This window comes from Orycteropus afer, unplaced genomic scaffold (genome assembly GCF_000298275.1).
Source record: "Orycteropus afer afer isolate SDZICR_OR568_19922 unplaced genomic scaffold, OryAfe1.0 scaffold00206, whole genome shotgun sequence".
Classification (NCBI taxonomy): Eukaryota; Metazoa; Chordata; class Mammalia; order Tubulidentata; family Orycteropodidae; genus Orycteropus; species Orycteropus afer.
In genome coordinates, this window is record NW_006921793.1 from 1,382,317 (window position 1) to 1,396,756 (window position 14,440).

The window sequence follows — 14,440 nt, forward strand, 5'->3', positions numbered from 1 at the left end:
AGGCCATTTTAACAAGCTTCCACATGGTCATGTTTCTGCTTATGCCGCTATGGCTCTTTCCCTCACATCTCACCTGTCATCACCCTCCCTCCCTGCCACCAGATCTCCTACTTCAAGCTTACCATCAGCCAGTCATACAAACTATCTTTTATTTCCTCAGACATATTATATATACATTCTATTCTTTTTATATATTTTTTTCCACAGATTGTTTTTTTAACTGTGATTTGGGTAAAAGTTTATAGAGCAAATTCATTTTCCATACAACAGTTCAGACACATTTTGTTTCATGACATTGATTGCAATCCTCATAATTTAACAGCTCTCTTCTTGCTTCCTCTCTGTCATTACCTTTTCACTGTGTCCTTTCCTATACATTCCTGCCTTCTGACCTATCTCCCTGTGCAAATACTGCCCTCTGGTCTCCCATGGTTGACTGCTGTAGGAGTATCTACCTGGTATAAATGTTCACCTTATATACCTGTCTACTGTTTGGCTGGAAGCCACCAGACAGAGTTCAATTCCAGGCCCGAAGGTTCACTAGGAGCCACAGGCTTAGAGGTTTCACCAGTCTCAATCAGAGCAATAAACCTGGTCTTTTTCATGATTTTCAGTTTTCTTCCACATTTTTCTCCCACTTCATCCACGATCTCCTATTTTGATCCCTTTCCAAGAGATTGACAGTGGTGGCTGGGTACCACCTAGTTCTTCTGATTTTAGGGTCATGTAGGCTGAGGTCCACATGGCCCATTAGTCCCTTGGACTGTTTCCAGGAGTCACTGGTTTTCTTCACTCTTCTCCACTTCAGACAAGAAGAGGCCAATTGTTGCATCTTAGACGGTGACTTGCAAGCTTTTAAACTTTCTTATATGCCTTCAAAGTTCTGACACTTTTGCCCTACCCCACCCTCCATCTTTGTTCTAAATCTCAGCTTGAATATTATTTCCTTCAGAAAGCTTCCCTAACCATGACTATGTCCTGATAAGGGGAGTCTCCTACATGTTGTCCACAGTGTTTATGTCTCTTTCTGTCCCAGTACTCACAGGTCCTACTTTACTGATACAGCCTTTGATTACTGTTTTGGTCCTCTAATACTGCTCTAACAGAAAACACCACCAATGGATGGCTTTAACAAACAGGAATTTATTGTCTTGTAGTTAGAAAGCTAGATGTCTGAGTTCAAAGTGCCAGCTGTAGGAGCTGGGTGAGAAGCCCTTGACCTTCACTTCTGCCTCTTGCTCCCAGCCCACTGGAGCTGGAGACATCTCTTAACTTAGGCAGCTGCTGGCTGCTAAGGCTGACAAACCCAAGGTCATCAAGTAAAATAGTCCCAAAATTATCAAGCAACACAGCAGGCCACTAACTCAAATCCATTAATAATTTCAAGATCAGAAGACAACATGGGAGGCCACTGAAATGAAGGTTTGGTCAAATGCAGGATCCAGATGTGCCAAAAGCTCCAGACCTTCCTCAAAGCTTCTTCTTATACCATGAAAGCAGACCACATCCCTAAGGCAGCTACTCAGCAGATTCCAGTAGATTCCACCATGGAGTTGATTACCAGTCTCATCATGGGGAATAACTATATCCAACTGCACAGTCACTCAAAACCAGCCCCAGCCAAGTTGACACACAACCTTAACTACCACAATTACTATTTGTTTCACTATTTTATTTATAAATAAGTTTGATGGATCAATCACATTATAGCAAAATGAATAAAAGTAACTTTTCAATTTTTCTCCTGTAGAAATTCGACCAGTAGCCATAACACATTACTAGACTATTTTAGATATTTTACAAATGTTTATACAATTGAACTCAACTGAGTATCAGTGCAATTGAAGCTGAGTATCTGGTGTCAACATTTCAGCTTTATTATACATAAAATTCTTTAGAGTGATTAAAACTGGGGTATAATGTTAAAAATCACTTGAAGTCTTAATTATAGTATTTGCCTATTCTAATATAATAACAACCAATACTATTTAGTGTTTTTCATTTCCAAAATAACTGAATTTTTTAACTTATTTTTGTTTTTCACTTAGTTGCATAACGAGTTACTTGACTCTTAAGCACAACATGACTGAGTCATTCAAGAGGATACAGGTGCAACTGTGCACCCAATTAGACAAGTAATTTTCCAGATTACATGGGCAGAATCCTGACATTTTTATGAAAATTCAGTCCTATGTTTCAAAAATACAGTATGATACCCATTAAATAAGATTGCATTTAAAAAGTAAACAGTTCAAGCTGTGCAGGGATACTCTTCATACTTGAATTTTGTACAACCTTGTTTATCTAACACCCTCCTATCGGATGTCAAGCTGATTTGGGCGAGTTCTCTTTGAAAGGATATTCTCTAGTTTGTGGTAAAGAACTCACAGTGGTACAAGAAGTTACTGTTTGGACCTTCTTCTTTAAGAGTATTGTTGTTAGGTGCCATTGAGTCAGTTTCAACTCATAGCATCCCTATGTACAATACAACAAAACTCTGCCCAGTCTTGGATCATCCTCACAATCTATGACATGCTTGAGCCCACTGTCACAGCCACTGTATCAATCTATCTTGTTAAGGGTCTTCCCCTTTTTTGTTGCCCCTTTACCTAATAGGGTAAAATAATCCCACTCTACCAGTGATTTTTTTTTCCTTACATGGTTGGTATTTATTTATTGCTTCCTCCTCCAAAAAGGCAAAATGAGCGTGATAAAACTGTTAAATAATTAAATATCAGAAACCAGTGACAGTAGTGAACTAATGTCATGTCCTACATTACCACAGTGAGTTATATATACTCTGTAGAAGGAAATCAAAAGCCCATGCAGTTTCACTTGTAGAAGTGGAAAATTATCACTTTCATAGAAAGGGCATTATGTGGGAGGAAAGAAAAACTAGGACAAACCAAAGATGATCATTTGTGAAACCCTGAACTATTGTGGCCATGAACTCTCTGGATTAGCGTAAGAAAGACTGGCTGAGTTTGTGCAAACCATCAGTGATGCTTAGGAGCATGAAATTGTATGAATTCTGGGACCCAGAGCAAAACTTTCGGTGTGAGCCCTCATTCACTACACCTGCTGCTATTACCAAAACAGGCAAATCTCTAATCCTTCTATGTCTGTTAAACTCATAGCTGATGCAGATTTTGAGGGAGCCCTTCCAATAAGTTCTCCTGAGCGGTCAGAGGGGTCTAGGAGGAGAGAAACACAAGGCAGGTTGCTGCAGCTGCCCCCTCTACTCTAACACCCTGGAAGGACACACTCTTGCAGCAGGAAGGGTACTTGGGGTAATTCTGTGACTGAGGGTGCAGCAGAAGCTGGCCGCATACTCACTTCATCCCAGACAGCCTAAACTGCTGAGATCTTCCTCCAAGCAGCTAGCTGTTAGTCTCCAGGCTCCCAGTCTCAGATTCCAAGCCCTCCAAAACCAGCAGCATGTCGTTTGTTTCTGTGGGGTCCTCCCCGGCTTGCAAGGTGGCAGCAGGAAGCTGGAGCTGTGGAGGGGTAGCTGCAGGGGGAAAGGGCACTGGCAGTAACCCCCACCATCCATCCTGACCTCCAGCCCCACTGGGTGCCTGAGCCCCACAGCCAACATCTATGCCTCTACTCCAGTCACCACGTCCACTTAAGCACCAGCCCTGATGGCAGGGCCTTGGGAACCAGAGCACAGCAGTACCAAGGGCACAGCAGCTCCAACCTGTACATAGACCAGGAGGCTGTTGTTCAAACAGAAAAAGGGGACACTGCATGGTTTAAAATCAGGAAGGGAGTGTGTCAGGGTTGTATCCTTTCACCATACTTACTCAATCTGTAGGCTGAGCAAATAATCTGAGAAGCTGGACTATATGAAGACGAACGTGGCATTAGGATTGGAGGAAGAATCATTAACAGCCTGCGATATGCTGACGACATAGCTTCACTTGCTGAAAGTGAGGATGACTTGAAGTACTTACTGATGAAGATTGAAGAATACAATCTGCAGTATGGATTACATCTCAATATAAAGAAAACAAAAATCCTCACAACTGGTCCTATAAGCAGCATTATGATAAATGGAGAAAAGATTGAAATTGTCAAAGACTACAATTGACACCAATGGAAGTAGTAGTCAGGACATCAGATGATGTATAGCAATGGGCAAATTGGCTGCAAAGGATCTCTTTCAAGTGCCAAAGAACAAAGATGTCTCCTTGAGGACTAAGGTGTGCCTGACACAAGCCATGATATTTCTAGTCGCCCCGTATGCATGTGAGAGCTGGATAATGAATAAGGAAGACCAAAAAAGAGGTGATGCTTTTGAGCAGTGGTGTTGGCAAAGAATGCTGAAAGTACCATGGACTGCCAAAAGAACTAACAGGTCTGTCCTGGAGGAAGTGCAGCTAGAATGTTCCTTGGAGGCGACAATGGCCAGACTTCGTCTCACATACTTTGGTCATGTTGTCAGAAGGGACCATTCCCTGGAGAAGGATGTCATGCTTGGTAAAGTGAGGGTCAACAAAAGAGGGGAAGGCCCTCAACGAGGTGGACTGGCATGGTGATGGTGGCGGCGATGAGCTCAAGTGTAGCAAGAATCGTGGAGCTGGCTCAGGACTGGGCGGTATTTTGTTCTGCTGTGCATAAGGTCGCTATGAGTCGGAAACGACGTGATGGCACTTAACAACAACAAGTTTATACACCTAAGGATGGAAAACCAGGAGGGGCTATGCAAACTTCTTCTGACTCTATTTATTCATTCTGGTCCTTTCTTTGCTTTTTTCAATTTCTTAATTCAGATAAATCAAGAATTAATCTCTAGCAACTAACTCCAAGCTCAGAGTTCTAGCTCAAGGAACTCCAGTAATTACAATTTGTGTATTATATATGCAGAGTCCCCAGGTGCTGCAAATGGTTATGTGCTCAGCTACTCATTGAAAGGTTGGTGGTTCAAATCCACTCAGAGGTCCCTCAGAAGAAAGGACTGGTGATCTACTCTCAATACATCACAGCCATTGAAAAACTTATGGAGCACAGTTCTATTCTGAAACACATTGGGTTGTCATGAGTCAGAATTAACTCAACAGCAAGTGGTTTAATGGAGCTCTTTATCCAGTGAGCCACCTGCTCATGTGACTATTCTTTCAATGGACAAGGCATCATAAGAGTGTTCGGGCAGGTAATCAGAATTATACTGTATTTCAATAGTCTCACATCTTCCAGACCCTTACATGGCACTTTTTTTTTTTTTTTTTTGAGGGGAGGTATTGTGGTGGTTCAGTTTGTGTGTCAACTTGGTTGGGCCTGGTTGAGTGGTTGGGAAGCTGGATGTAGTTTTCCCCATGATGAGACTGGTAATCAACTCCATGGTGAAATCTACTATCAGCAGCTGAGTAGCTGCCTTAGGGAATGTGGGCTGCTTCCTATATATAAGTAAAAGCCTTGGGGAATGGTCTCCAGCTTATGGCACGCTTGGATCCTGCATATAGCCATGTCATTGGTCAGCAGCCTGCCATGCTCTGCCAACCATGGGATTTACAATGGACTTAAATTAATGGCCTGCCATGTGTTTGGTAACATTGGGACTGTGCCATTTTATTTGTCAACCTTGGGCTTGTTAGCTTCAGCAGCCAGTAGCTGCCTGAGTGAAGAGATGTCTCTAGCTTCAGTGGGCTGGAAGCAAGAGGCAGAGCTGAAGCCCAAGGCTGAGGGGTTTTCATACAGCCTCTAGAGCCTGGCACTTTGAACTGGGACTTAAAGCCTCCAAATTGTAAGAATAAACTCCTGTTTGTTAAGGCCATCTCATTTGTGGTATATTCTTGTCAGAGTGGTACTAGGTAACCAGGACAGGTATCTTTTTTTTTTCTCCTTATTATTTGAATAGGCAATACACAATATGGGGTTCAAATTCAAAAAGTACAGAAGGAATATATTACATAAGGTACTTATTCTTTTCACTTATCTCATGGGATAAGTCACCCACTTCCCCAATTCCAAGGCAACCACTATTATCAGTTTCTTAAAGCTCCTTCCAAAAATATTCTATGTACATATTATGGACTGAATTATGCCCCACTCCCCCACAAAAAATACTGAAGTACTAACCCCTGCTACCTATAAATGTGGCCTAGTTTGGAAATAGAGTCTCTGGGAAGACTATAGAGTTATTCTGTGGCTGCAATCCAAGTAATGCCTGGTGCTATCAATAAACTGGGAGAGATAAGAATCTTTCCCTAGGGCCCTCGGGGAGAACGTGGCCATCCAAAAACAAAAACAAATCCCTTGCCATCCAGTTAATTCCAGCTCACAGTAATCCTATAGGACAGAGTAGAACTGCTACACATGGTTTCCAAAGCTGGAATCTTTACAACTGTCACATCTTTCTTAGCATAGCAGCTGGCAGGTTCAAATTGCCAACATTTCAGTTGGCATCTGAGTACTTTGACCACTGCACCACCTCCCTCATTCCTTTCAAAGCCCCATCAACCCCTCAATTCAGACTACTAGTTTCCAGAACTGTAAGGCAGTGAATTTCTGTTATAAGTCATCCAATTTGTAGTACTTTTTACAGTCGTCCTAGGAAAAAATAGACAATATATAAAACCATAAAAATACATATATTCTTTTTCATACAAATGAATGTACTTTGCTTTCATCACTAAATAAATCAGCACACAGACAACATGCATATCCTTTTTAATGGCTGTACAATATTAAAATGTATGGACATACCATACCATAGTTATTTAACTACTCCCTTTAGGTCATTTCCAGTCTTTAGCCATTACAAATACTACTTACCCTGAGCATTCTTGTACACTTCCTACATGTAAATATATCCTGTAGTATAAATTTATTCTGTCAAATTGCTCTCCATGGAGACTGTATCAATTTAAACTCCCACCAATAATGTATGAGGGCCTATTTCTCTACCACCCTATAAAATCAGGAATTATCATATATTTGATCTTTGCCAAAAAGTAGGTGGAAAATGGTTTTAACCATTTAAATTTTAATTAAATAAAGTTATATTTTAACTTAAATTTAATTTAACATAATTTTAACTTAAATTTTTTCTTAATAAGAGTGTGAGATATCTATATATGAATACATACACACACATATATGCGTATGTGATTTATATTTCCTTTGCTGTGAACCATCTTAGAACATTTTTCAACTAGATTACTGGTCTTCTTATTATTGATTTTTAAGAGGTCCTTTATATATTACAGATATCCCCCCTTTGTGACTAATGAGTACAAATTCTATGCCTGCTTTGAGGCTTCTTTGTTGGCTTCATTTATGATGGCTTTTATATTCTTTATAGAGATACTTTATCTTCTTTTATGTTTTTGATGTAATGTTTATAAATATTTATGATATAAATATTCTAGGAAGGGAATTTCAAAGTCATATCTTTAAGAGAAAAACCCATGATTTTTATTATGTCCCTATAAAAATTGCAGTAGCTGCACAATTTAACATCACTCTCTTTAAATGTGCAGGAAATAGAGATTATGATGTAAAATGCAAGTATAGCCTCTTATTGAAGTGAAGTGTAAGAATTTTTTACATTAATATTTGAAAATACAAAAATAAAACAATTATGTTGTGCTCAAAATTGATCTCAGCATATTCTAGGTTTATTCAATTCTTGATTTTTATGAAAATGTTATGCAAAAATACTTAAGCTGCTCTTTTTAAAACCAAATTGTCAATGTGCTCTCTAAATATCAAAGGAAACTGTGGTTAATTTTTCTTTTCAAGAAATCAAGGACAAAATAAATGGTGACAGAACAAAGGGGGAAGGGTTGGGTATGTCAGAGAAAGAAAACTTCAAACAATGCGTATATAATTATTTCTTATTATGCATCCATATGTAATTATTATTTTTTATTCTTATGTTCATCACTATATTCTTTCTTTGAGAAGAAAAATATAGGGTGGTAATTTCAATGATATAAATTCTACAAAACATTTCCCTCCCTCCACCACAGGCATCTAAAGATGAGACAATTTTACATCAACCAAAACAAGCATTATTAAGAAAACAAAATGAAAGCAGAAACTCTTTTAGATGCAAAATGTTATCTCTCTCAAACCTCACATTGCTCTCAAAAATTATTACTGAGACAAATCTGAAAAACTGTTGCTAAAAACCACTATTTGGAATTTTAACAACAATATGAAAAATACACTAACATCTACAAGAGGTCGTAAGATACTAAAAATGCTTTAAAAAATAGCTACCCTTAAGCAGTATCACTAATGGGAGGAGCAATACTATGTATATTTTTGTGGCATATTCATTTTCCTGTGATACCTTTCGTGATCCCTTTAAATGGAATGGTTTGAGCCTTAACTTTCAGCATATCAGAAAGAAAACTCCTTTTATCTTATGATAAACTATTCTAGTTTAGAAATAAATTTATTCTCTCTTGTATTAATAATTTATTCATAGTCTAACAAAGCTAATTTTCCAAGATAATGGTACTATTTCTGAGAATGCTGTTTAGCAAAACTACTTTGTAAAGTTATATATAGAGACGTAGTAGTTAAAATCATAGGCCTTGGAATCATACTGACCTGAGTTTAATTTTAGAATCTACATTTACAAGCTGTGTGACTTTGCTTATATTACTTAGTCTCTCTGAACCTCAGTTTGCAATAATTGCTTTGTACTATGCTTAGCACAATCACAGTACCAGGTACAGAGGAATATTCTGTAACCATACATCAAAGTAATCAGTTGTTTCATCAAAATACACTTAAATAGGGCTAAATAAGTATAAAAAACAATAATGGATTTAGAAAGAGTTGTCTGATTTTTCAACAAACTGTGGTCTCCACATTCCAGTGTTTTCCCTCATCTATTTATAAGACAGACCAAGAGGCAGTCATTCAAACAGAACAAGGAAATGGTGCATGGTTTAAAATCAGGAAAGGTATTCATCAGGGTTGTATCCTTTCACCATACTTATACAATCTGTATGCTGAGCAAATAATCCAAGAAGTTGGACTCTATGAAAAATGTGGTATCAGGATTAGAGGAAGACTCATTCATAATCTGTGATATGCAGACAACACAACCTTGCTTGCTGAAAGTGAAGATGACTTGTAGCATTTACTGATGAGGATTAAACACTACAGTATGCAGTATGGATTACACCTCAACATAAAGAAAACAAAAATCCTCACAACTGGACCAATAAGCAACCTATTCATAAATGGAGAAAAGACTGAAGTAAAGTGGACCAATATACAACCTATTCATAAATGGAGAAAAGGCTGAAGTAGCCAGTGACTTAATTTTCCTTGGATCCACAATCAATGTACATGGAAGCAGCAATCAAGAAATCAGACAATGTATTTCCCTGGGCAAATCTGCTGCAAAAAGACCTTTTTAAAGTGTTAAAGAGTGAAGTTGTCACTCTGAAGACTACGGTACTGCCAAAGAGGCAAGGAGGCCAAATCTTCTGACCTCCTCTAACCCCACAAGAAGAAGACAGAATCACCATCAATAGCCCAAGGCCTATTCCTGTGAGGCCAAACATGCTGCCTCCCACCAGCCCTTTCATCAACCCCGACACCAACCATTCCTCCCCCAGCACCCACCACCTTTCTGCTGGGTTCGATAATTCACTGCAGTGGCCACACAGAACTCACAGATTATGGGGTTTATTAAGGAAGCACCAGGCTACAATTCAAGTTCAGAGACAACGCTCAGTCTGTCTCAGCATGCTGTCTCTCAGCCAACAGTCTCTCTTGTCTCTCTCCCAGCTGTGTCTCTTGGTGTCTCTCTCTCAGCAATGCGTGTCTCTCAGTGTCTCCTCAGCAGTGCGTGTCTCTCAGGAGCACACTTCTCTCAGCAGCACATCTTTCTCAGCCAAGCAGTCAGAGACTCCTTCTGTCTCTAGAAGGGCCCCCTTTGAGCCTGGCAGAGTGGCCAAATGAACCAATCATAACATCAGAATTCTAAGCACCTGTGAGAAAGTGAACTTCCAGAATATTGCTTTGTGCCACTCACAAAAGAAATACCCCTGGTGGATGATTTAAAGCTATTCTCCCCACAGTCAAGTGCTACATTATAGTAGTATTACTTTTTACTGTTCAATTCATATCATTTGCTACTCAATTTGACAAATAGTTAAGTGTCCACTTACACAAAATTTTTAAATGATCACATAGATAAGATAAACAATCACATAAATTTATCATAAAAATATCACTAGGCAATTTTTAATTCCATCATTGCTTTTATTCTAAGATATCTAAATGAAATATCTTTCAGTAACCAATGCATTAGCCATTTTGGTATACAGAATAAATCACAAAATGTAAAGAACAACAAAGGGGTCTATACTTGATTCATAAGTTAATGTCATTTGTGACTCTGATTGCCCCATAAGAATGCCACCTTCACCAGTGCAACACCCTAGCACTAACTGGCATATTACAGGCATGAAATAAGTATTTGTTGAATAAATGAATTTTCATAAATCCTTAACTTTGGCCTTTTCTGACTGAGATCAAGGAACTGTCATATACCTCATGCTCACTACATCTATTTAGTAAAATTTTATTATTTTTATACTCATAGGCTGTTTAAATCTTCTAACAAAATGTTGTTTTCTTCCAAAACAAAATGGCCCTCCAATGCAACTTAGCCAAAAGATGAATAACATAGGTACGGTGTAGTAAATAACATGGTATGGCTTGTCTAGCCATAGTCTTTGTAACTTCCACTTTGCCATGAGCAACTGAGCAGCTGCTTCTTAAAGTCATCCATGTGGGGCAGCATGAAGTAATCTTCTGAGAAAGTTCACACTCTCTCAGGTGTGTAGAACTCTGATGTTGGGGTTGATTGGTTTTGGCCACTCTGCCAGTCTCAAAAAGGGCCCTTCTAGAGGCAAAAGGAATCTGACTGCCAGCTGACAGAGATGCACTGCTGAGAGTGATGTGCTGCTGACAGAGAGAGATGCAAGAGATGCACTGCTGAGAGAGAGAGACATGTTACTGAGAGAGACTGAGAGAGATGGCCGGCTGAGAGAGACTGAGTGTGTTCCTGAACTTTAATTGTAGCCTGTTCCTTCTCTAATAAACTCCGTAATCTGTGAGTTCTGTGTGGCTACTGCAGCAAACTATCAAACCCAGCAGAGAGGTCATGGGTGACACAGGAGGGCTGGTTGGTGTCAAGGTTAGTAAGAGGGCTGGAGGATGGCAGCATGTCTGGCCTCATAAGAACAGGCTTTGGTCTGCTGATGTGATTCTGTCCTCCTCTTGTGTAGTGTAGTTAGAGAAGGTCAGAAGATGTCAGTGTTGTTAGATAAGGTCAGAAGATGCCACCTCCTTGCCCCTTTGGCAATAGGTTAATAAAATATTCATTATATTAATAGCTTCCTTAGGTTCATGATGAAAATATAAATGCCCACAAGTAAAAGCAGCAAATATTTATGATATTTTTCTGGCAATTTCAAATAACAGATTTTAAACATATTTGTAGTACAGTATTTTGAAATTGTAATGTAAAATTGTTCACCTATTATAGACCAGAGTTCAAGCTAAACCAGTTCTGTCATGGATACTAGCCAAGGGGGTTAAGTTCTTAACAACAGAAAGGATGTCACCATAAGATAAAGTTAATCTCAAGAATATCTCCCAAAATGAAATCTGAATATAATGTTTTGTAAGGCTTCAGACTACTCCCTTTAAAAGAATGGTTGTCTAGTGCTCACTTTGGCAGCACGAGTACTAAAAAAATGGTTATCTACCACAGCTATCAATCCTTTGAATTAAAATTAAAGATGCTGTTCCTTATAACAGAGGCAAATGATTACAATTTATCAATACCACAAAAAGAAAAAGGAATCAGGTATGAGGAAATAGGTTTACAATGTGGCTAAATCTAGAAATTTATTTCCAAATAAGCCAAAGAGAACAAAAGGTTCCACTTATATATTCAGCTTCCTAAAGAAGAGGAAACAAATATATTTCTGTGCTAGATTAAAAGATGAAAGTCACAGAACAGGTTAGAATAATTTCCAATAGTCACACATAATTACAATATCATTAAAAAAATAAAAGAAATAGAACTCACAGAGAACGTTGGCCCACTGTTTGATGCTGTGACTGTATGAATTTCATTGTCCAATTTTATTGAGAGTTCCCAATTATCCACTTGTGGTTTAATAACTGGTATTCTGGAGGAGAAAGAAAGAAAAAGAATTAATAATTTTATATCATTCCCTCTGAGCAAACTGATTTTCCTCTGACATGAAGTGTGCAACGTAAAACTGTCAAAGACTGTATTTCATAAAATTTTATTTTAAAAGTTTCCAGGCTTCAGAAAACACAATTTCAGATTTAAACAAGAAATGTAAATATTTCTAAGACAACAGAAGTTACTTTTGGGTAAGTTGAGTACCATAGTATATTCTATGTAAGGAGCTCTGGTTGTGTAGTGGTTAAAGCATTTGCCTGTTGACCAAAAAGTCAATGGTTCAAACCCACCAGCTGCTCCACAGAAGAAAGATGGAGCAGTCTGCTTCTGTAAAGATAGATAGCCTTGGAAGCCCAATGGGGGTCACTGAATCAGAATCGACTCAAAGTCAGTGAGATGGATTGTTGGTATATTCTATGTACTATCATCTCGTCTATGAAGTCAAGTTGCTTAATTGAGCTAATTTTCCACCAAATAACCTTCCCTGAAGCAACATTAATTTTCAAGATTTGGTTAGACAATTTTAAAAATTACAGTGCAATAAACAACTATGCCACAACTTAAACTTCAGAAGCACAAAATGGGTTACTGATTTAACATGTTTTCTGCCTAGAATATTATTTTGGCTTCATCTTGTCCTTCACTGTAGATGAGATTAAAAATAAATTAAAGAATGATCTTCTATGCACTCTTCTTGTAAAATAATCCAGAAGTATTCCTTCATGATGTCAATTAGACAGAAGAAAAATGATCTTAGTATATTAGATAGATACATTAATTATTTTTTATAAAAAACAAAACTTTTATGTTATTTATGAATAAAAATTGACAAAATTTTCAGTCTTTTCAAACCTTGGTTTTAACCATCCTTTAAGACCAAAAAAGTACCATACATCTTTATATAAGGAGCTCTGATGGCACAGTATGTAAGGCATTTGACTGTTAATCAGAAGGATGGCAGTTCAAACCCACCAGCTACTCCATGGGAAAAAGATGTGGCAATCTACTTCCATAAAGATTTACAGCCTTGGAAAACCAATGGAGGTCCCTATGAGTTGGAATTGACTAGATGGCAATGGGTGGGTGGGTATCTTAAATAATGCTAGTGTTATATAACATTGTTTTCCTATATATGACCAATATTATATAGTAAAATAGAGACAAACATTTTTAGAATACAAATTATTTCCCACTTTTTTTTTTTTTTTCAATTGTGATTTGGGTTAAAGTTTACAGAGCAAATTCACTTTCTATACACTAGCTCACACATACTTTGTCTCATGACATTGACTACAATTTACCACAATGCAACAGGTCCCCTTCCACTTCCTCCCCATAGTTATTTCATCCCTGTGTCCTTCCCTCCCATGCACTCCTGTCCCTCGAGCTGTCTCCCTGTGCATACACAGCCCTTCTATTCTCCATGATTTTTCTTTCCAAGGAGTATATCTACCTAATGTAAATGTTCAGCTCATATGCCTGTCTTTTGTTTGGCTGGAAGCCACAGGAGCGGATTCAATTCCAGACCTGAAAGGCAGCTAGGGGCCATAGTCTCAGTAGTTCCATCAGGCTCCATCAGACCAGCAAACCTGGTCTGTTCTTTTTTTCCAAATGATTTTGGGTTTTGTTTACATTTTTCTCCCACTCTATCCAGAATCTCCTACATAGACCCCCCTCTGAGTGGTTGACAGTGGTAGATGGGCACCATCTAGTTCTTCTGGTCTCATAGTCACATAGGATGAGGATCTCATAGTATTTCACACAACTTTTTAAAGTAACAAATTTTTTATGATTTCTGCAATAATTTATGTATTGAACCCTTACCTTGTTTAGTTGAAAAGTAATATTTACAAAGCAATAAGCTAGCACCTTATATTATCTGTATCCTAGCCTAAGTCACAGTTCTGAAATTTTTTTCAGGTTATATTTTAATTTATACTAAAAAAAACAATTACCAAAATTCATTAAATGGGGAAGAGAATGTTTGTTTAATAAATGGTGCTGGCAAAACTGGAAATCCATTTGCAGAAAAATAAAACAAGATCTGTACCTCACACCACACACAAAAACAAACTCCAGGTGGATCAAAGACTTAAATGTGAAACCTACAAATACACAGTTCATCAAGGAAAATTTACGGTCAAATTTAAGGGCCCTAGTACATGGCATAAATAGACTACCAAGCATAATTCAAAATGCACAAACAGCAGAAGAGAAACCAGATGATTGGGACCTTCTAAA

At 38.2% G+C, this 14,440-nt stretch overlaps 1 protein-coding gene across 1 annotated transcript in view; it reads right to left on the reverse strand.

Annotated features, from left to right (window-relative positions):
* Positions 1–14,440, reverse strand: part of PCCA (propionyl-CoA carboxylase subunit alpha) — a 785,038-nt gene that overhangs the window by 229,311 nt on the left and 541,287 nt on the right. The window contains exon 18 of the mRNA XM_007948152.2: positions 12,077–12,179. Coding sequence (XP_007946343.1) covers positions 12,077–12,179 — 103 coding nt within the window. The remainder of the gene's footprint in view (positions 1–12,076; positions 12,180–14,440) is intronic.